At 46.4% G+C, this 19,838-nt stretch overlaps 2 protein-coding genes across 6 annotated transcripts; one reads left to right on the top strand and one right to left on the bottom strand.

Annotated features, from left to right (window-relative positions):
* Positions 1–1,010: 1,010 nt before the first annotated feature.
* C3AR1 (complement C3a receptor 1) lies at positions 1,011–10,900 on the bottom strand. 4 transcript variants are annotated; one of them, XM_087763844.1, is made up of 4 exons: positions 10,773–10,893; positions 9,779–9,881; positions 4,319–4,382; positions 1,011–2,504 (listed from the first exon to the last, which is right to left on the bottom strand). In XM_087763844.1, the coding sequence occupies exon 4, from the start codon at positions 2,495–2,497 to the stop codon at positions 1,388–1,390; it is 1,110 nt and encodes a 369-aa protein (XP_087619970.1). In that variant the 5' UTR covers positions 2,498–2,504; positions 4,319–4,382; positions 9,779–9,881; positions 10,773–10,893; the 3' UTR covers positions 1,011–1,387. The 4 variants fall into 4 exon arrangements, with proteins under 4 accessions (XP_087619970.1, XP_087619971.1, XP_087619969.1 ...); XM_087763845.1 differs by lacking the exon at positions 9,779–9,881 and having other exon boundaries at positions 10,773–10,900; XM_087763843.1 differs by lacking the exon at positions 10,773–10,893 and having other exon boundaries at positions 4,319–8,228; positions 9,779–10,132.
* NECAP1 (NECAP endocytosis associated 1) lies at positions 10,322–18,351 on the top strand. Of its 2 annotated transcripts, XM_087763842.1 has the most exons (9): positions 11,504–11,587; positions 11,708–11,811; positions 12,562–12,662; positions 12,813–12,917; positions 13,327–13,408; positions 13,800–13,908; positions 13,992–14,178; positions 15,784–15,877; positions 15,998–18,351. In XM_087763842.1, exons 1-9 carry the CDS (start codon positions 11,519–11,521, stop codon positions 16,044–16,046), a joined length of 900 nt encoding a protein of 299 aa, XP_087619968.1. In that variant the 5' UTR covers positions 11,504–11,518; the 3' UTR covers positions 16,047–18,351. The 2 variants fall into 2 exon arrangements, with proteins under 2 accessions (XP_009465398.2, XP_087619968.1); XM_009467123.2 differs by lacking the exons at positions 11,504–11,587; positions 11,708–11,811 and adding an exon at positions 10,322–11,294.
* The last annotated feature ends 1,487 nt before the right edge of the window (positions 18,352–19,838 follow it).

A 19,838-nucleotide genomic window follows, 5' to 3' on the forward strand; every position in this document is an offset into this window, starting at 1 on the left:
TCTTTTGGTGCCAGTATTGAATTTTTTTTTCAGCGGCGCCTGTCCGGTGGGCTCGGTTCCCGCCTGCTTACCTTAGATGCAGAATTTGGGTGTGGACGTCGGTAAATTAACAGCCCACACCTATATGTACTTTACGACTGAAGCTTTTTAGGATGTCAAGAGAAAGCTGAAAGTTCTCACAGCTGGCTGTTCTCAAGGCACTGAGATCAGTGAGTCTTTCAACTTCGTGCTTGCCAGAAAGGCAAGGTGAAAACTATACCAATGCTTACTGGCTGTTTGTCATACCATTTGTTGACCACAAAAAGCAGATTTTAAACCACTTCTTTAGAGTACCCAGTAAACATACTTCAGCTTTTCAGGATGGGGAACATTCAAGCTTGGGAAACACCCCCACCCAGCCCGACTGGACGAAATTTTTATCTTCCTCCACCAGAAAGACATGAGAAGCACATCTCTCTTGTAGAGAGCAGGACATGACTGTGCCGCAACAGGCTCGTTCGCCACCTTCTTGCGGTCAGACTAGAGGTTATCACTTCTCAATTCCAAGGTTTTACCAAATGGCTGATAGTCCAGCAGCCACCTAATCTGGTTCATCAATGACAGCAGTTGCTCAAATTCTGCTCATGTGCCATCTTAACATGCAGTAGGTACATTTGGATAATCTTGGAGTACTTCCTAAAAGGAAAATTTGGGACTCTGGTGGTGGAGGGAGTGTTAGGGAGACAGTGAGTGCATGCTAACAAACATAGCTACAGCATGTGCATTAGACCAGTTACTACCGTACAATGACGTATTTGCTGGGACAAAGAAATATCTTGGGCATTTACCAGGGCATGGAAGTCAGTTCAATGCAGCTGACTGGGCAAGTGCTGTTCTCGTGCACTGCACTCATAACATGTAGCACTACCCTCTAGGGAAATCTTCAGAAAAAAACCCTCAGACCCCAAGTGTTGTCGAAGGAGAGGAACGATGGGATGACAGATTCCAAGGAGAGACATCAAAGGTAGTTTCATCTGCAGTTTATCAGAGACAGGAGATGTAGAACACAGACACATGCAAATAACTCTAATGACATTCTCTTCTAGCAATTCAGAGGTTAGATTACATGATCCCACCACAAACGATTCTGCAAGCCTGCTTTCTTCTTTAAAGTACTCTGTGTCTCCTGCTTCACCAAAGTCTTCCCTCTTGGTACATCCAACTTCCCATCTCTCTAGAGCAGGATGTAAAGGGCATTAGCTGTTCGGATCTGAATCGCCTCGGTGCCCCGTGTGTGGATCTGCAGATTAATCAAATGTGTAGGAGCAAAAAAAGCTGTTATGTGGAGAGCAATTGATGTGCAGGGCCACAGGTCGCTCTTTCTACAGTGGTGACGGGAAGTCCTGCATTACACTGTGCTGCTAATGTCCTTCTCTGTTGAAGTCTTGCTTCTGTCAAGGGAGTAAGGTGTCGAACGTGTTGGTTCCTCAGTAAAGGCACCTTCCAAGATTCCTTGCACTGATTGCCATGCCTTTGCCCTGAAGTCTTGTCCCACAAAAACATAGAGCAGGGGGTTGATGCAGCTGTTGGCGTATGCAAATGCTGTAGAGAGGTGATCCCAGAGGACCAATGACTCCTTCAGTCCTGTCCCAAGAGTAGGTACAAGACTGAGAATCCCAACTACGTGGTATGGAGCCCAGCAGATGAAGAATGCAGCTACCACAAGCACAATTGTTCGCAGCATCCTGTTGTGTGGCTTGTGAAACTGATTTGCACGCATTCGGAAAGCAATAAGGGCATAGCAAACTGCCATTGTGCCAAAGGGGAGTACAAAGCCAAAGACAGCCCTAGTGATGTTTATTACCACTGAGGCAAGGGATACAGAATAATCATGAGTTTCATAGAAATTTCCCCACGAGTCATTGTAGGCTGAAGGTGAGTATGTTCCCAATAGCCCATTTACAGAATCATCCATATAATCTTTGTCATCTCCAAAATTGTACCCACACTCAGTTTTGCCATCATGAGTGCTAGTCTCACGGTAGAGAAAGACAGGACAAGAGAAAACGAAGGCCAGGATCCAAATGCCACTGCATATTAGTGATATAAATTTCACTGTTCGATGATTTTGACACCAGACAGGTTTCATCACAAGGAGGCATCGGTCAATGCTGATGGCCACGAGTAGAAAGACGCTAGCAAACATGGTGAAGATTATGACTGACGGAATGACTTTGCAGAGGAACCAACCATACGGCCAGTGTTCATGGAGGGCCAGGTGAACAATGGAAAATGGCAAGGACAAGCAGCACATGAAGTCAGCCACAGCAAGGTTTAGGAACCAGACAATGTTCACAGACCTTTTCATTTTCAGACCAGCTACCCAGATCACCAACCCATTGCCCGGGATACCTATGATGAAAATGACGATGAAGATAGCAATGGAGACAATGGCTTCTGGTGGATAATATATAGCAGCCTGTTCATGTGAACTGCTATTACTCAGGAGTTGAGGCATTCTGTAGCTATAAAACAGAAAGCAAATTAGTAGGCAATTCACACCCTCCTCCCCAAATTCTTGTCGTTATCTGTACCGAAGCACCTCTGAGTCAGGTGACAGTACAGAGCTGTCAGGATACAAAGGCACCAGTCTACACCAGTTTGTGCTAAAAGCTTACTCATGTGACCACTATAAACCTTCATCATTCTCATGGTGGCTAAGCTACAAAAGCCCCACTATTCAAGCTGAGGGGTTATATGCACTTAAGTTCTCCTATCATCTGTCATCCCCTTTGATTTCAGCCTGGTTCTTTTTAGTCTCCACTCTAAAGTGGAGCTCTCTATTCACATGCCCACACTATCACCAGGTGTCTTTCCTGATCGATTTCCAGCTTTGTATACCATTCTCTTCTTCAGAAAGGTAAGTCAGCATTTTTCCCTTTAAAACGAGTGCTTTCTTCTGGCATAACCAGTGAAATAGGTTTAGGTTGAGAAAGCAATGCTTGTCTAAATGAAATAACCCTGTTCCACTCTCTGGACATTATAAATAGACAGGACTGCAACTCTGTTTGCTATGGGGTATTTTTTAGGGAAGTCTCAGTAAGCACTTCCTTCCCCCTGCTTTTGTTCTGAGCTCTCTTCTGGTTCCTTAGAAAGCTAGTCTTGATGACAAGAAAGGCAAGAAATGAATGGTTTAAGAACAACAGACAGAGATTTAGTTGTAGAAAAAAGAAACTAAAATACAGAGTAATAGCAGTAATGTTCTTGAGCCGTTTTAGATACAAGAAAAAGTGTCTTATTGCAAGACACTGAAGCTGAGCCACAGAATACTTAAGTGACATTTTAAAACTATGAGAACAGTAGTGGAAAAACTTTAATTGCTCAATTATTCTTGGACTTAGATATTAGTAAATTTAGAAAGGAAAGGAAAGGAAATCTAGCAAAGTCAAGATAGAACTGAGAAAAAGAGCCTGGTCTTCATCCTTTAGGCATTAATATAATTGTTTATAAAATCCCTGTTAACTAAACCCTTGCTGAATCAATAAAGACAGTTGTGTTGCTGAAAGGTCCCTAACAGCATTACCAGAATGCAAGGAAACTGCATAGGTAAGAGCTGAAAACAGCCTGCAGAAGCAAATGAGGAGAATGAATAAGACAACCCAGACTGATTCTATTTTAACCTCTATTATGCCAGTCAGGGACTGTTATGTGCAGGACTAAATATCAATATTATTAAAAAAAATATATTCCAAATCATCAATCTCTTTCTTGCATAACATATAGTCTAAATGTGGAGCAATGCATAAGTGTTAGAACCGCTTCACCATGAAGAAACCGAGATAAACAGTTGTAACAAACACTGTAATTTACCAGGTTTTGGTAACAATTGCTAAGAGGCTTTTAGGTGAGGGTGACCTCCAAGGAAAGCTATGAAAGAAGTCACTCGAAGGCAGCTGGGCACTTAAAATTCTAACAAGCTTGTTCCATTTCTCATGGTCTTGCTGATATATGCAGAAGCGACTTTTACAGCGACAACTGGAGAACAGTGCTGCAAGAGCTGAATCTTGCTGCCTCCCCATAGAGCTACAGAAGATGGTATGAAGAGGACAGGGAATCAAGGAATGCTGTAAAGACCTACAGGTCCTACTCCAAGCAAACTCAGGAATGAATCAGTAAGAAGATACTGCCCAGACCATGTTTTCAAGAGTGCTAAAAGGGCTGCTATGTGGTTTTGAAGACTGAAGGGGGAACTGGAGGGGAGAGAGAGGTTTTCAGGAGTGAAGAATAAGAAACCGCAAGTTGGAGAGGAAAGCAGAATTCTGCAGCTTATTATACCTACCTGAGTGAAGCAGATCTTTTGGTGTGTCAGGGAGCAAGTACCATCAGTCCTGTCTCTGGAGTGACTGAAAAAAGAAACTCACATGACATTTTAGGAACTGCCTTTTTCCTGTATGTGCACATGTGTGCAAAGTATTTCACCCTAAAAGGAAAGCTTAGAAACACTCATATTTGAAGTTTTAGATATGATCTGCTAATAAAATAAACAGTCAAGCCAAAAGAAGCTGTCTCAACACCATCAAAATAAAATAGTGCCCTGAGTCAAAGAATAATAGAAAGCAAGGGAATGATAGGCACAGACATATACTTTACTATAGTTTCCATAAGACAACTGAATCAGATGTCTTGCCTCTTGGCATAACACTGATCTTTGCTTGATGTAATTCATAATTCCAAACCCTGCCATGCCACCATCAGGTGTCTGATCTGTTGTCTTGTAGCCACTTCCATGTTTCATCAGATCACCACATTCACCTAGCTAATCCCATTTCTGGGATTCTTAGCAATCCAGATCAGCTTCTGTCCCAGGCTGAGACAGCTTAGTTCACCAAATACAGAACATTGTACTCAGCAAACCATAACTGGTCATGTCAAAGGGATTTTAATCTGATTTTTGACCTTTCAGGGTATTTAAGGACTTGTTGGCTTTTTTTTTTTTAAAGAAGGAACTCGACTGATGAAAAGTTAGTAGTGGTTAACTGAAATGCTGATAGCACAAAATGTGGAAAGACTATAAAAAGACAAGACATCTAGGGCAAGGCATTTCAAATGTGCAACAACAGGGTTCCTGCTCACCCCTCCCAATCTGGGAAATCAAGACCGCTAGCAGAAATGACAAAGCCCAGACATCCAAGAATTAGCCTTGGTATTTTGGTTTTGGTCTGGAAAATTAACCCAGATGGAGCAGAGTTCTGCTCCTAAGCATGTCTCCCTGAAACACACGAATGCTGCCTCCAACACAAAAACCATGAAACCAGAAAGAGGAAGGCAGGCCAGGGCTGGGCTGTACCCCCAAAAATGGATGGGCTGTCAGCAGCCTGTCAGGACAATTCCTCTAGCTGCATCTTATTTTCAGCTGCCATCTTTCCTGGGGGACTCCTCAGACCCAGGCAGAAACTGTTGATAGGAGGGTACTGCTCCTGTTGGCCAAGGGATGTGCAGCCTTTTCACCACCCTATGACTCACTAGCTCCAGTCAAACTCTCCTTTGTAAGAAGGTCCTTCTCCCCAAGTTTGCCGGCTCTGATCTGTTAAAACCTCTCCCCTGCAGCCAACCTTGTCAGAGCAAGCACTTCATCTTTAGTCCAGCCAGCTCACCCTGGACAGTGATGAGATGATGTGGCACTTCTCTGTATAGGTTTCCAGAACCTTTTAAGCAGTTTGACTAGTGAAGCATTTTGCACTTCAGCTGTCGTGGTTTAACCCCAGCCAGCAACTGAGCACCACAGAGCCGCTCGCTCACTCCCTCCTGGTGGGATGGGGGAGAGAATCGGAAGAGTAAAGGTGAGAAAACTCATAGGTTGAGATAGAAACAGTTTAATAGGTAAAGCAAAAGCCACGCACGCAAACAAAGCAAAACAAGGAATTCATTCACTGCTTCCCATGGGCAGGCAGGTGTTCAGCCATCCCCAAGAAAGCAGGGCTCCATCACACATAACAACGGAAGACAAATGCTATCACACCGAACATGTCCCCCGCTTCCTTCTTCTTCCCCCAGCTTTATTGAGCATGACGCCATATGGTATGGCGTAGCCCTTTGGCCAGTCTGAGTCAGCTGTCCTGGCCGTGCCCCCTCCCAGCTTCTTGTGCACCGGGCAGAGCAGGGGAAGCTGAAAAGTCCTTGACTGGTGTAAGCACTACTTAGCAACAACTAAAACATCAGTGTGTTATCGGCATTATTCTCATACTAAATCCAAACCACAGCGCTATCCCAGCTACTAAGAAGAAAACGAACTCCATCCCAGCTGAAACCAGGACATAGCATAAAGGGCCTAATGATGTAGACGCTCAAAGGAGATGGTGCAAGGAGGAAAAAAGATATTTTGTTACTTTCATAAAATGGTTACTTAAATCAGACCAGACCTTTGACTTGCAGCTTTGATGGTAATCCCAAATCACCACACTGCATTCTTGTCTTCTGGATCTCTCCCTTCCCCTCCTGATAAACATTCTGAGTTAGCTTAGATAGGCTCTAATTCACAGAATCACTGAATAGCTGAAGTTGGAAGACCGCCTGGAGACTGTCTAGCCCAACCCCGCTGCTCAAAGCAGGGTTAGCTGGAGATTGCCCAGGACTGTGTCCAGTCGGGTTTGAGTATCTGCACAGAAGGAGACTCCACAAACTCTCCGGGCAACCTGTTCCAGTGTTCAACCACCCTCACAGTAAAAAAATGTTTTATTGTGTTCAGATGGAACTTCTGTGTTTCAGTGTGTGCCCGTTGCCTCTTGTCCTGTCACCAGGCACCACTGAGAAGAGTCTGGCTCCATTGCCATTAAATGGGACTTAGTTCTTCTGATCACCACCCTCTGAGCCCAGCAGTTCAATCCACCTCACTGTCCACTTATCTAGCCCATACTCCATCAGCTTGTCTACGAGGATGTTCATGTTGAAGTTTATCTTGATGTATAGACTCAACTGGCCACCACAACAAGTTGACTACAACCTTAATGCAAGTTACCATTTATATTGCCCTTTCAGGTTTGTTATTACAAAACTGCACCAGTCTATCAATTCCTAAATAGTTACACCCATATACAATTCTAAAAATGTGATCAATATATTTAGAAAAGCCTCCCTCCTGCAAGAGTATGCAGGTTGTCTCCAAAACACTTCGGCAAGAACTGAGAATTCCACCTGTATTTCATATTTCTACTACTTCTGCAGCTCTACAAAGCTTTGCAGCCCCTCTCAGATCTCCCATTCGTTTCTCTGCAGGTGGAGTGACTAGATAGCTATGATCTCTCACAGACCCTGAATGTTCCCTGTGTTTATGGCAAATCCATCTTCCTAAAAAAAAACCTGCCCAAAAGTCTCCCTATAAAGCTTAGCCATAACTAGCTGTTTCTCTAGAAAGCATACTGCAGTGGTCTGGTGGCCAGTCTTCCCTATGCACTTCTTTTCATTGTCACAACTGTGCACTTAGTTTCATAGGGACTCTCCAGTGACATCAAGTATCTGCAGGGTTGCCCCGCACTGGTTTTCCTCAGACTCTCCTCTTTTGAAAATCCACTGAATGACCCCAAGACATTTTTGTACATTGCTGAGCAAGCTCAGGTAAGCACAAGCTTTGGACACCAAGCACGGAACACAGCTTGGCAAAACTCATACATACATAGATTATACATAGTTAAAAAGTAGCTCTTCGCAATAACAGGTTCTCAGTACTGGGTGAGTGTTCAGGTCAGATGTTTTGCCAGGGCATTTTCAGTGAAGGAAGCACCATTTGAAATAGTATTTGGACCGTTTTGTAAAAATGCTCATCTTGGGATTAACCTTTAAGTCACTTAATGACTTGTTTTGTGAGACTGGTTTCCCCTGTACCTTCTGCGCAGAGAAGGAAAATTCCAAATGTTGGGTCCCTCCATTAAGTACATTCCTGAACAACGCCCTATTTTTTTCTTAAATAACCAAAGCAAAAAGCAAAGCAAAAGCCCAAGTGATCCTTCTGCATGGTTTATTATCAGGCTACCTATGGATTGGCATGAACTGTGCATTTTACCGTACTTGCGTAGGCCTTTTTATTTGCACACCTCATATTGTGGAACATTGTGGTGTTCCATCCAAGATTTCTGCTATTCCTCAGTTTTCATTCATTGAAGATTTCTGTGTGGGAAGAATATGGATCCTCCATTGCTTTCATAGTCTGATTTTAAATATGTTGTCCTTCAATATTTCAACTGCATTGCTTAATCCTTTTAAAAAAAAAATTTAAAAATGTTAGCTATTATTGGCAGTGCTTTGTATTTTCATCATCCAGAGATGCTTGTTTGAAAAAGACAGAAGAATGTTATGTTCTCTGCCAGTTAAGTCTCAGTGGAATTCAATGGGAGATGTATTCCTGATGTCCTGGTGCTGCTTGTGCATCTTTCCTCACATGCCTTATAAAAGTTGGCCCTTTGCCACTCTCTCGTCTGAGATGTTCTCCTTCTAGAAGAACTGTAGGAGGATTGTGGCATGCTGAATGACAGCACAATAAAGACACAGGCAAAATTTAATATTGCTAGTTGTGAATTATTGAATTCGGAAAAGCAACCATAACTATACACAGTGATGTACTCCAGATAAGTTATTACCATTCAAAGAAAAAAATTACTAGTCACTGCAGGAAGTTCTATGAAAAATCACGTCAACACGCACTAACGCGAAGTATTCAGTTGCTGCTTGAATACTGAATGCTGCGATGGTCCTTGATCTTAAAAACCGTTATAGAATCAGAAACGATACAGAAAGTGATGCCTAGACAGCCATGGCTCAGAATGGCGGCTTCTGGTGGACAAGCTAAATAGACAAGAATGCTTCACCCTGGGAAAGAGACATCTATGGCAGTATGAGAGACACATGGAGAAGGTGACACATGAATTCTTATAAGAACTAGGAAGTATCAAGTGAAATAATCAGGTAGAAGTTCGAAAACAAAAAATCACACTTTTCCATATTGCACAATTAGATTCCTGCCTCCGGCGATGACATGGGTAACCAAAAGTATAAATAAGTTTAAGAAAAGCAATTAGATGAATGCATAGAAGGAAGGTCGATAAAACATTGCTAACAAATGCACACCAAACCCCTAGCCCACAAAGTCCTTACACTACAGATTGCTAGGCTAGTATACCAGGAAAGTGTAATTCTGTACTGTTTTATAGGCTTTCTTCAAGCACCTCTGTTCTTCTCCAAGGTTTGCCTCTCATTAACCTCTTTGCCTTAACTCTGGCAGCCTGGCAAGCAATGTACCACTGGCATACTGCAAGCAGGGAGGCAGAGCCTTCTCTTACACCGTGGCCTATATCTGCATTAAGTATCGGTGCCATGTATTCCTACTAGCTTTTGCGCAGGCTGCATGAAAGGGTTCAAATCTCTCTTCCCAGGCAGGTATCTGTCTGCTCCAGCGTGCAGCCTGGCAGCGCACCCACGCAGCAGAGTGTGGGCCTCTGCTCCCTGGGACATCAAGATCTGCCGCAAAGCAGAGCGTGTCAGCCCTTCCCTCCCGCTGCAGGGAGGCAGAGCAAGCTGGCAGAGGGGAAGGGGAAAAGGAAGCTGCACATTTATGCCATTCCGTATCTGATCAGGTACTTAGCTCACACCAGTCACGCGTCTTTCCTGTGTATCTGCTGTCAGCATAATTTCTGCGGAAAGCTAGGCCAGTTACATTTAGATATGCTAGCTAAATTACAAGTATCCTACTTTGTTAGTCTTAATAACCCAAGACTATTCCTGTCCTCGCCTTCAAAATAGCTTCACTCACCAGATCTATGGAATCAGCAGCACAGACCCCCTTTCTTTGTTTCAAAGTTTTTCTGCACCAGGCACTGTCAGAGATAGAACGCTGGGCTGGTTGGACTTGTGACCTGGCAGAAGGACAGCTTGTTTGACTGCTATGATTGAGGTTCATTACCATCCTGTTCCACTTATCTTTGGAAACAGCAAGAAACAAATCTCCAGATACCATTTCAGCTCTCACTGCATTAACTAACAGTATTCCACACCAGAAATAAGTAATTCCTCAACCTTAGCGCTGTTTCATTCACTTTCTGCTTTACCCTCAGCAAAAAACTGTGCTCGCTCGGTCTTCCATGGACAGCTTAAATTACTTCCTAGAACAATTAGCTCATGCTGTGCCCACCCCTGGCTCTGTGGATATGTAACTCTGTAACTTACACCTTTTCTTCCAGTTTTCAGAGTAAACATTTAGTATTTTCAGAGACTCGGTCACAGGCTACTGCATAGCAGTACACTTCAACACCAGTCTTCACTGGGAAGTCACTGACTATTAAAAAAGTAGCAGTTCAAATGCTACTAGTCTTTGTCTTATCATATTTGATAAATAAATGAGTATCTGTGCACTTATCTTCGCCACATTTCTAGGAAGTCACCCTCCTGAAATTAACCTTTACATAGCAGGCATTTTCGCCACTTCTAGCTGCAAAACTGGTAATGGTTTGCGCTGTGTTTTCTCTTTGGTTTGCTGTTTTACCAAAGGCCTCCTGCTCCCAGCACCACAGGCCACACGAAAACCCATTTCCACTTAAAACCCAAGCTTTGACCCAAGGCTGCAGGAAAGCGAAACGCGCAAGGCGGCAGAGAAGCACGCCAGGCGGCTGCCGAGGGCAGGCAGGCACCCACAGCTCCCTCACAGACTCGTCTGGCAGCACAAAACCCAGACCCACGCTTCGGCACAGCCCAGCCCTGGCTTCCCAGCCTTTTGCTCGGTGCCACCGTGGTCTGGAGCCTCGGCGTACCGGGCTGGCGGGAGGCCGGCGGCTCAGGGCCTCCTCAGCACCCAGGACGCTGGCCCGCCGGGCGCTAGCCCCCCCTGCGCTGCCCGCTGCCGCCATGGCTGCGCCCGGGTCTCCAGCATCATCAGCCCGAACCAAACATGGCCGCGCCAGGCCCCGTGGGGGGGAACTGCCAGGGTTCAAGATGGCGCCGGCTCCCGCTGCTGTGTCAGAGCCGGTTCCAAGAGGGCCACCTCCCCGCCCCCGCGCTTTGCTGCCAGGATCCAAGATGCCTTCCTCCACGCCTTCAACGTGCCTTGCTTCCCGCACAGCCGCCCCAGCGCCCCTAGGCGGTGTCTGCCCTCATCAAAGATGGCGGTCGGAAGCGCCCCCGGTTCTTAGGCTCCCTCTCTCTCTCTCGCCAGGTTGTTCGGGATTCGCGGCTGAGATGGCGGCGCCTGAGATGGAGTACGAGTCCGTCCTCTGCGTGAAGCCCGATGTCAACGTCTACCGCATCCCGCCGCGCACCTCCAACCGCGGGTACAGGTGAGGGAACGTGCAGCGCCCGCGACCGCTCTGGCTTGGCGCGGCCCCAGCTCCTGGCTGCCCTGCCCGCCCTGCGGCCGCAGCCCCGCGGGCAGGGCGGGCAGGGCAGCCAGCGGCCGGGGCCCTCGCCCCGGGCGGGGCCTTGGGGGACCGTGGCCTGCGGCTGCAAGCAGGTCAGGCCTGTTCTCTGAGGCCTTACCCCCCGCCGGCCGCAGCGCTGGGGGATGTGCCGGCTTGCGTCGCCTCTCGTGGGTGGTCTGTGCCTGCAAGCGGGAGCCTTGCACGTGCAGGAGGTGCGAACGCCTGAGCAGCTTGCGCTGCCAGGCAGAGCTGACCTCCGCTCCCCATTTGCCCAGTTTGCGAGTCCGATGTGGTATAGCGGCACGTTGGATTTGGCCTGTTGGCTCTCGCAGGAGCGGGGAGGAAGCCAGAAGGAGTTCAGCGTGACTATTAAGAAGAGATTGCAGGACCGGGAGTTAGAAATGCCTTCGCTCTCTTTAGCCGAAACGAGTGGAGTGTGAGTTTGTAAGCTGTGCCCGCAGACTTTCAGAAGAAATGGGTTTGTGCTCTGAAGCACTGATGGGTGTTTCTGGTACTCGCTGAACTTGGCAAACTGTTGCCGCTGTGGATGTTGCGCCTGGCCGCAGGTGTTTTGTTTCCAGTTGTAGGATCCTGTAGGTTGGGGGTTGTTTTCTCTCACTTTTTTTTTCCTTTTCTTTTCTTGTTTCCCTTCACAACAGTGTGTAGCAAAGAGTTTGATGGACTAGTCAAGATGGCTGTGTGTATGATGTTTTACCTAGTGTAAGCTAGCTGGCTCTAGGTTCAGAGGGACTTGATATTATTTTACATCAACAGGGTAGAATAATGGAGTGGCTTTTCAGCATGCTATTAACTAATTTTTATTAATTTTTAATTCATTTTTCCTGATGCTCTCAAGTCACTTATTAGTCACTTTTGGGTTTACTGTTCCAAGTGAGTTTCTGGGTTTCGGTCTCCTCTCTTCTGCAAGCTGATAAAGGTAAAGACAGAGTTGATGTTCTCTGGACTGTATCTGTTCCCTATACCCTGGGGAGAGGGTCAGTCAGAGCTATGTGTGTTGACTGGCAGCAACGGAGAGGAGCTGAGACATCATATATTGTTTGGGGAGAGAAGTGGAATAAGGCAGCCGCAGGTGTTGAAGGTTTGGGAGCAGAGACACTTGCTGAGATGGTTGGGCAGAAGTGGAGGGGTTGATGTATGGTCAGTGAACAGTTGCTTTTCTTTTCAGGGCATCTGACTGGAAACTGGATCATCCGGACTGGACAGGGCGGCTCCGTGTCACCTCCAAAGGCAAAACTGCATACATAAAACTGGAGGATAAGGTTTCAGGTAAGGGAAAGGCTGTGGCTTGGCAAGACTGCGATGATGATTGCTGCTTATGAGCCTGTGCTTCTAGGCCTGCTTGGAGCTGTGCATGGCAGCCCTGGCCATGCTTTAGCAAGAGGTTGCTCTCCTTAACACCCGATTCGTTGTCTGCAGGAGAACTCTTCGCCCAGGCTCCTATAGATCAATATCCTGGCATTGCAGTAGAGACAGTGACAGATTCCAGTCGCTATTTTGTCATTCGAATTCAGGATGGGACTGGTGAGTTGAGAGGTCATGTATGTGCCAAGTGGTAGGGGTGGAGTAGACTTAGCCTGGTGGAGCTGGGTGTATGCCAGGTGGATTGAAACGGTGTTGGGAGTGCTGAAAAGGCTGGGTAGTGTACTTGGAGGGGTAGGAAGGCAAGATTAACAGAGGAGGGTTCTCTACATTGTACAGAGTCCAGGGGCTGAGAAGGAACATTCAGTTTCTGAGAGTGACGCATGGGAAGAAGGGTACATCCTGAAGGCTAAGAACAATGAACTGCTGTAAGCTGCTGGTGTCCAGCTGCAAGTGTGTTAGAGGGAGGTTGCACAGAGTGGTTTAGGAGAAGCAGAAGGATTTTGGAGTGAATGAACAGAAGGGCCCATTTGCAGGGCACCTCCAATGACTCCTCCTGTCTCCTTGCTAGGACGAAGTGCTTTTATAGGCATTGGCTTCACGGATCGTGGTGATGCCTTTGACTTCAACGTCTCTTTGCAGGATCACTTCAAGTGAGTTGTGCTTTTCTGGAATGCTGTTTTTCCTCTGGCCTGTAGAACATGGCGGGTGGTGGTGAACGTTCATTTAGCGCAGGCTTCCTTGGGATGGTCATGAAGCCCTAATCTGCCTCCATCAGGGACACTTGAGTGTGCTGCCAACTGCCATGCAAGCTGAGATCTCCAGGGTCAGATCTGTAAGTCTTAAGCTTAGGTCCTGTGATGCTACAGGTGCAGTGTTAGTCTCCTGGGTTTGTGGTGGTCCCAGTTTTTTTGCCGTACTACACGGGGAGTAGGGAGGTAGCTGGTTTGTCAAGGCAAGGTGGTGGGGAGAGGAACCATGCATTTTTCTGAAACCCTGTTCTCCTTTGCCACAGGGTCTTATGTCTTCCTCTCTTCTTTTTAGGTGGGTGAAGCAGGAGACTGAGATCTCCAAGGAGTCCCAGGAAGCTGACACACGTCCCAAATTAGACTTAGGGTTTAAGGAAGGGCAGACCATCAAACTGAACATTGGGGTAAGCATCCCAGTTTACCCTGCTTCTTTCTCTGGATACGCCAATGGAGACTTATTCCTCACTTGTCCTTTCTTTTTATACAGAACATGACAACAAAGAAAGGAGGAGCAGCCAAGCCCCGTGTGTCTGGATCAGGGGGCCTAAGCCTGCTGCCACCCCCACCAGGAGGCAAAATCACAGTCCCTCCTATACCTCCCCCTTCTTCCACAGCCATTGCCAACCATGTCACACCACCACCCGTGCTGAAATCCAGTAACATGAGCAGTGCAGGTAAACGTTAGCATAGAGCGAACAGTCTGTCAGACACTAGTAGGTGCATAGAGAGGACTGAGGCCTGCTTCAGGGAACCGGTGTTCAATCTAGTGCCAACAGTGCCCTGCGAGACATGATGTGTCCTGAGGGCTTTGATCTCTCTGACCTGAGGATCTCCATGCTTGTTTAATAATACCTGCTTGCTCTCCTTGCAAGGAGGACAGCATTGTAGTTCCTGTCCTTGCAAAAGGAGAAACCAAGTGACTTGGTCAAAATGACCTGGGGGACAAGGGGTGGGTATGAAATTTAAATGGTTGGATTTTTCTGAACTTGTATGTGCTTTAGGGGCACTGGCAGAGCTGCGTAGGGTGTTCCAAAAAGTACTGCACAGTCACTTGCTTTCTGCAGAAAAATATAGATAGACTTGTGGTTGTTGTTGAAAGATGCAGAAAAAGCACTTCTTGAGTGGCTTTGAATAGGGAGAGAGGAAGCTTTAGTATGAGCAGCAAAAAGAGGTGCAAAGTATAGTGGGATTGTGGGTATAGTGGGTTATTTTAAAAATATGTATATAATTTTATAAAATATATATGTTTAACTTCCTACATATATATATATATATGTAGGAAGTTCAACAAGGCCAAGTGGAAGGTCCTGCACCTGCGGTGGGGCAATCACCAGTATCAGTACAGATTGGGGGATGAATGGATTGAGAGCAGCCCTGCAGACAAGGACTGAGGGATACTGGTGGATGAAAAATTGGGTATGAGCCAGCAATGTGCGCTTGCAGCCCAGAAAGCCAATTGTATCCTGGGCTGCACAAAATAAGTGTGGCCAGCAGGTTGAGGGAGGTGATTCTCTCCTACTCCAATCTGGTGAGACCCCACCTGGAGCACTGCATCCAGCTCTGGGGTCCTCAGCACAGGAAGGACATGGACCTGTTGGAGAGGGTCCAGAGGAGGGCCACAAAAATGATCGGAGGGATGGGACACCTCTGCTATGAAGAAAGGCTGAGAGAGTTGGTGTTCTTCAGCTTGGACAAGAGAAGGCTGCGGGGAGACCTTATTGCAGCCTTTCAATATATAAAGGGGCCTTGTAAGCAAGATGGAGAAAGACTTTTTACTGTAGTGAATAGGACAAGGGGCAATGGTTTTAAACTGAAAGAGGGTAGATTTACATTGTATATAAGTAAGAAATTTTTTATAATGAGGGTGGTGAGACAAATCAGTGCGTGATTTGTACTGTTAACAGTTGCCAAGCAGGCACCACCTGATCATTGCTGAGCTTGGGCTGAGTCTGAGCCTTATTTCTGCTGGGAGAGGTAATATGTCACAAATCTGCCAATTGGTATGCTAGGTGGAGACTGAATAGTTCTTGAAGCTGATGCACCCCTGTGGTAGGAGCCAGAGGCTCTGTGCACATTCAGCAAGAGGAGCTGCTGTTATAACAAAATCCTTAAAAAGTCTTAACTTCTTTCTTCTGGAGGGAGAGCTGGAGTCACTTCAAAGATTCTCTGCCCCTGCATCCAGCAGTTTGTGTAAGGTGACAGTTTAAATGCCTGTGGGGTTTTCTTCTTGATTAGCTTGATTTTTTTCTTTTTTTTCTTTTTTTTTTCTTCTGCCTTAGATATTCTATTAGACTTAGATGCTCCTGCATCTGCATCCACGGCACCAGCATCAGCTACCACAGACCTCTGGGGAGACTTCAGCACTGCATCAAGGTAAACTGTGGTGAAGGGAACTGCACACAAGAAATGTAGTGTCCTGATGGGCACTGGAAGAGCCATAAGTTAAGAAGTCTTATTAGATCTGCTCCTTTGATTGTCCTTTCTTTATTTCAGTGCTGTTCCCAATCAGGCTCCTCAGCAGTCCAACTGGGTCCAGTTCTGAACGGTCAAAGCAATGGAGTGGGACAAACTGATGACCAAGAGGCTCTAGAGGCACCAAATGGGATCAGAGGGGGCACAAACCTCTCTAGTCTTCAATCAAAAACAAATCGGGACAATCCTTCCTTTTTAAACCAGATCTTCACTTCAGTCAAAACTTACTATTTTTGATCCCACAGTGAAACCACTGAACCTAAAGAGAACATACTGACTCCTCATAACGTGGGCAAGGAGGAGAGAGGTAGCCTCATCTCTTCCACCCACTTGGCCGTTACATGGTACATCCTAGCTCTTTTCCCCCATCTTTCCATATAGGGAAAGCAAGAATCCTGAAGAAGGTGGGTACAGGAGGAGGCTGGGTAGGTGCTTCTGGGTTCCTTGTTCTTTAAATTTTGTCTGGTTAGACTGTTGCTTTTTGTGGCTGCTTTCAGTGGTGGCTCAAGTCTCTGCAGCTTGGCCTGCAGCGCTGAGGGGCAGCTGCATTTGGCTGCAGCTTGTAAATGGAAGCTGTAAGGAGATAGGTCTCGTCCCAACACAAAACCCTTTTTGAATAATTACGTCTGCAGTGAGGAGTGAATCTCCCCGTGCACACACTACTCTTCTTCTCTTTGGTACAGTTCCTGATAGTGCTGGATGTTCCTGTGCTCTTGCGAGAGGAGTCATGCAAGTCCTTGAGTAGACCTGCTGCCATTGTGCTGTAGCTCCAGATGGGCACCCCATCTCGAGGCTCCTTGTTTGGCTTGCAGGTTCACTGGAGGAACTTCTCTCATTTTCACTCCTTCCTCCCTCCCGCCCCATGCAAAGGCCTCATTGTCATTGAGCTGTTTTAACTGGAAATAGCTTTAAAAAAAAAAAAAAAAAGCCTGTTTTAATAATTTGGTAGTTACTTGCACTAGATGACAACCAGGTAATCACACCACTCAGCATTTCGTGTTCCTGCATCACTATCCTGAGCCCTGGCCTTGTGTTGTGACTTGGCACTGTGTTACAAGTATTGCATATCTATGCCACAGCAAGAACTGTGGTGGGACAGTGGGTTATTCTCTGGTGAAGGGACAATCTCCTTCCCCTTTTCAGCTCACACTTATCATTTGGGGAAGAGATGTATAGTAGGCCCAATCTTGAGAACTGTGGCAGTGAAATTCTCCCACTTGTGTTCCCTCTTGTGGCTTTTCTTCTGAGGCTAACTTTCTAGGGATGTGAGCTGGTTTTTGTAACTTGGATATTTTTTTATTTTTAATGTGCCCCAAATGCCCTCTATTTCCTGTGTGGTTTAGGGGGTTAGAAAGAGGTAGAAGGCCCTTGTTCTCTGCTGTTCTCTTTGAGAGAGTTTCCTAAGGCCCTTTGATCTGGACACTGTTCTGTCTTCAGCAGCTATGGATGTGAGTTGGGGTGTAAGTCTGCCGATAACTCTGGGCGAAGCCCGCGGGCAGGCTGGAAACCTCACAGTGCTAGCCACCCTCCATGCTAGCTGATAAGCCAAAACACTAGTTGGGAAGGTGGTCTCTGTGACTCTTCTACAGCTGTACCCAGTTACCAGAACACTAGGGTTTTGGTACTTCACTGGAAGGCTTCTTCCTGTTTTGAACACTCAGCCAGCAGCAACACTTTTGTAACTGGGATACCCTCTGCTAGCACACCTGTGCAAGTAAATTTTTCCCTTTGGGCAAAGATTTCCTGGTGAGGTTTTTAAAAGAGAGTAGTTAGCCGTATGCACCTTGTACTTACACAGGTCTCTTGTCCTTTTTGTCTTCTTACTACACTGAGGGCATTTTGGAGACAAAGTTTCACTTAGACCATCCTTCTGGGAAGCAAATTTATTGAAAATAGCTCTAAAGCTGCTGCAGTTCCACTTGTGGAACTGGGGACCAGACTGCTCTTGGATGTATTTTAAGTAGTCATTTAATCCTGATCCCCTGGCTCTCGTGGTGTTCCCTCCCCTGCCTTCATAGTCACTCCTGCTGTCTCATTATACTTAAACTCCCTGCCTCCTCTGAATTTGTGGGTGGCTGTAATCTGCTAGCGAAGTCATGGACTCTGCTGGTTGGCTTTTTGTTTTCTTTTTCTTTTTTTGCTCAAATCATTGTGAGGTCCTGTCATTTCAACTATGTATCAGTTCCCCAAACCAAGGAAGTTCATGGCACCAATTAACAACTAACTAGGAGCCTCTTCTGTATTGTCTTAGTATTCTGGAGATAATATATTATGTATTTGAAAAGCTGAAGAAGCAAAAATTAAGATATATGTATATAAAGCATAAGATGTACTGGTGCAAATGGTAATTAAACAAGTAATATTGGGGAAAAGGATGTCATGAGTCTTCTAAGTTGTTGAATTGTTGTTGCTTTGGAAGCCCTGCAGATTGAAGGTCTTTATGTCTCCAGCAAGATCCTAGTAGCTTACTTATTCTTCTGCAAGTGCGTTATGGCCTGCAGACAGGACAAGAGCAACTTCAGGAGTGAACGGGTTCATGCTCTGTCTGGGCAAAGAAGTAGGAGCATGGAAGAAGGACACAAAAATGACCTATGGCTGTTCCAAATGGGGTAAAAAAAAAACAACCCCAAACAAACAACACGGAAACAGGCCTAACTGTAGGGGGGTGTGTGGTCCTTGATAAGAATGTGGATAAAACTAGCAAGTGAGAAAACTTAGTTGTCCTGCCATTTCAGACGTTAGAGGCATCTACACCCTGCAGATGTTTTCAGAATTTATTCTTGCTGTGCTTGTAAATGTGAATGCAGTCTCTCCTGACTGCAGAGATGAGCAAGGTGAGCTGAGTGGGCCCTTTGTCAGGGAGCAGCAAGGGCAGGCTGCTCTGAAAGGAAGAGCAAGCTGGAAGCTGAGTCACAGCAAGGCAGGCAGGAGCAGCAGCCTCGCTGACAAAGGAACAGTCCCACAGTACCTGAGCAGGAAGATCAGAGCAGGTCAGGATGAGGATTTAGACCAGCAGGGTACGTGTCCAGGCATGGGCATGGCTGCACTAGCTCAGGCAGGGATCAAGGGTGAGAATGAAGTATTCTATAAACAGCTGGGAAAAGTCTCACGATTGCTAGCCCTTGTTCTCATGGGGGACTTCAGCTTACCAGATGTCTGCTGGATATACAATGCAGCAGAGAGGAAACAGCCTAGGAGGTTCCTGGAGTGTATGGAAGATAACTTCCTGACACAGCTGGTGAGGGAGCCAAGTAGGGCAGGTGCCCGCTGGACCTCTTGTTTGCAACAGAGAAGGCCTGGTGGGTGATGTGACAGTTGGAGGCCGTCTTGGGCATGGCGATCCTGAAATGATAGTTTTTGATTCTTGGAGAAGTGATGAGGAGGGTCAGCAGAACTGCTGCCTTGGACTTTTGGAGGGCAGACTTTGACCTGTTTAGGAGCCTGGTTGATAGAGTCCCTTGGGAGGGAGTCCTGAAGGGCAAAGGAGTCCAGGAAGGCTGGGCATTCTTCAAGAAGGAAATCTTAAAGGTGCAGGAGCAGGCCGTCCCCATGTGCCAAAAGAAGAGCCGGCAGGGGAGAAGACTGACCTGGCTGAACAGAGAGCTTTGGCTGGAACTCCGGGGAAAAAAAGGAGAGCTTACGACCTTTGGAAGAAGGGGCAGGTGACTCAGGAGGGCTACAAGGACGTCGTGAGGTCATGCAGGGAGAAGATTAGAAGGGCCAAAGCCCATCTGGAACTTAAACTGGCTACTGCTGTAAAAGACAACAAAAAACGTTTCTACAAATACCTTAGCAACAAAAGGAGAGCTAAGGAGAATATCCATCCTTTATTGGATGCAGGGGGAAACATAGTGGCAGAGGA

Source organism: Nipponia nippon, unplaced genomic scaffold (genome assembly GCF_047370975.1).
Source record: "Nipponia nippon isolate SJK-2023a ecotype South Korea unplaced genomic scaffold, ASM4737097v1 scaffold_3, whole genome shotgun sequence".
NCBI classification, from domain to species: Eukaryota; Metazoa; Chordata; class Aves; order Pelecaniformes; family Threskiornithidae; genus Nipponia; species Nipponia nippon.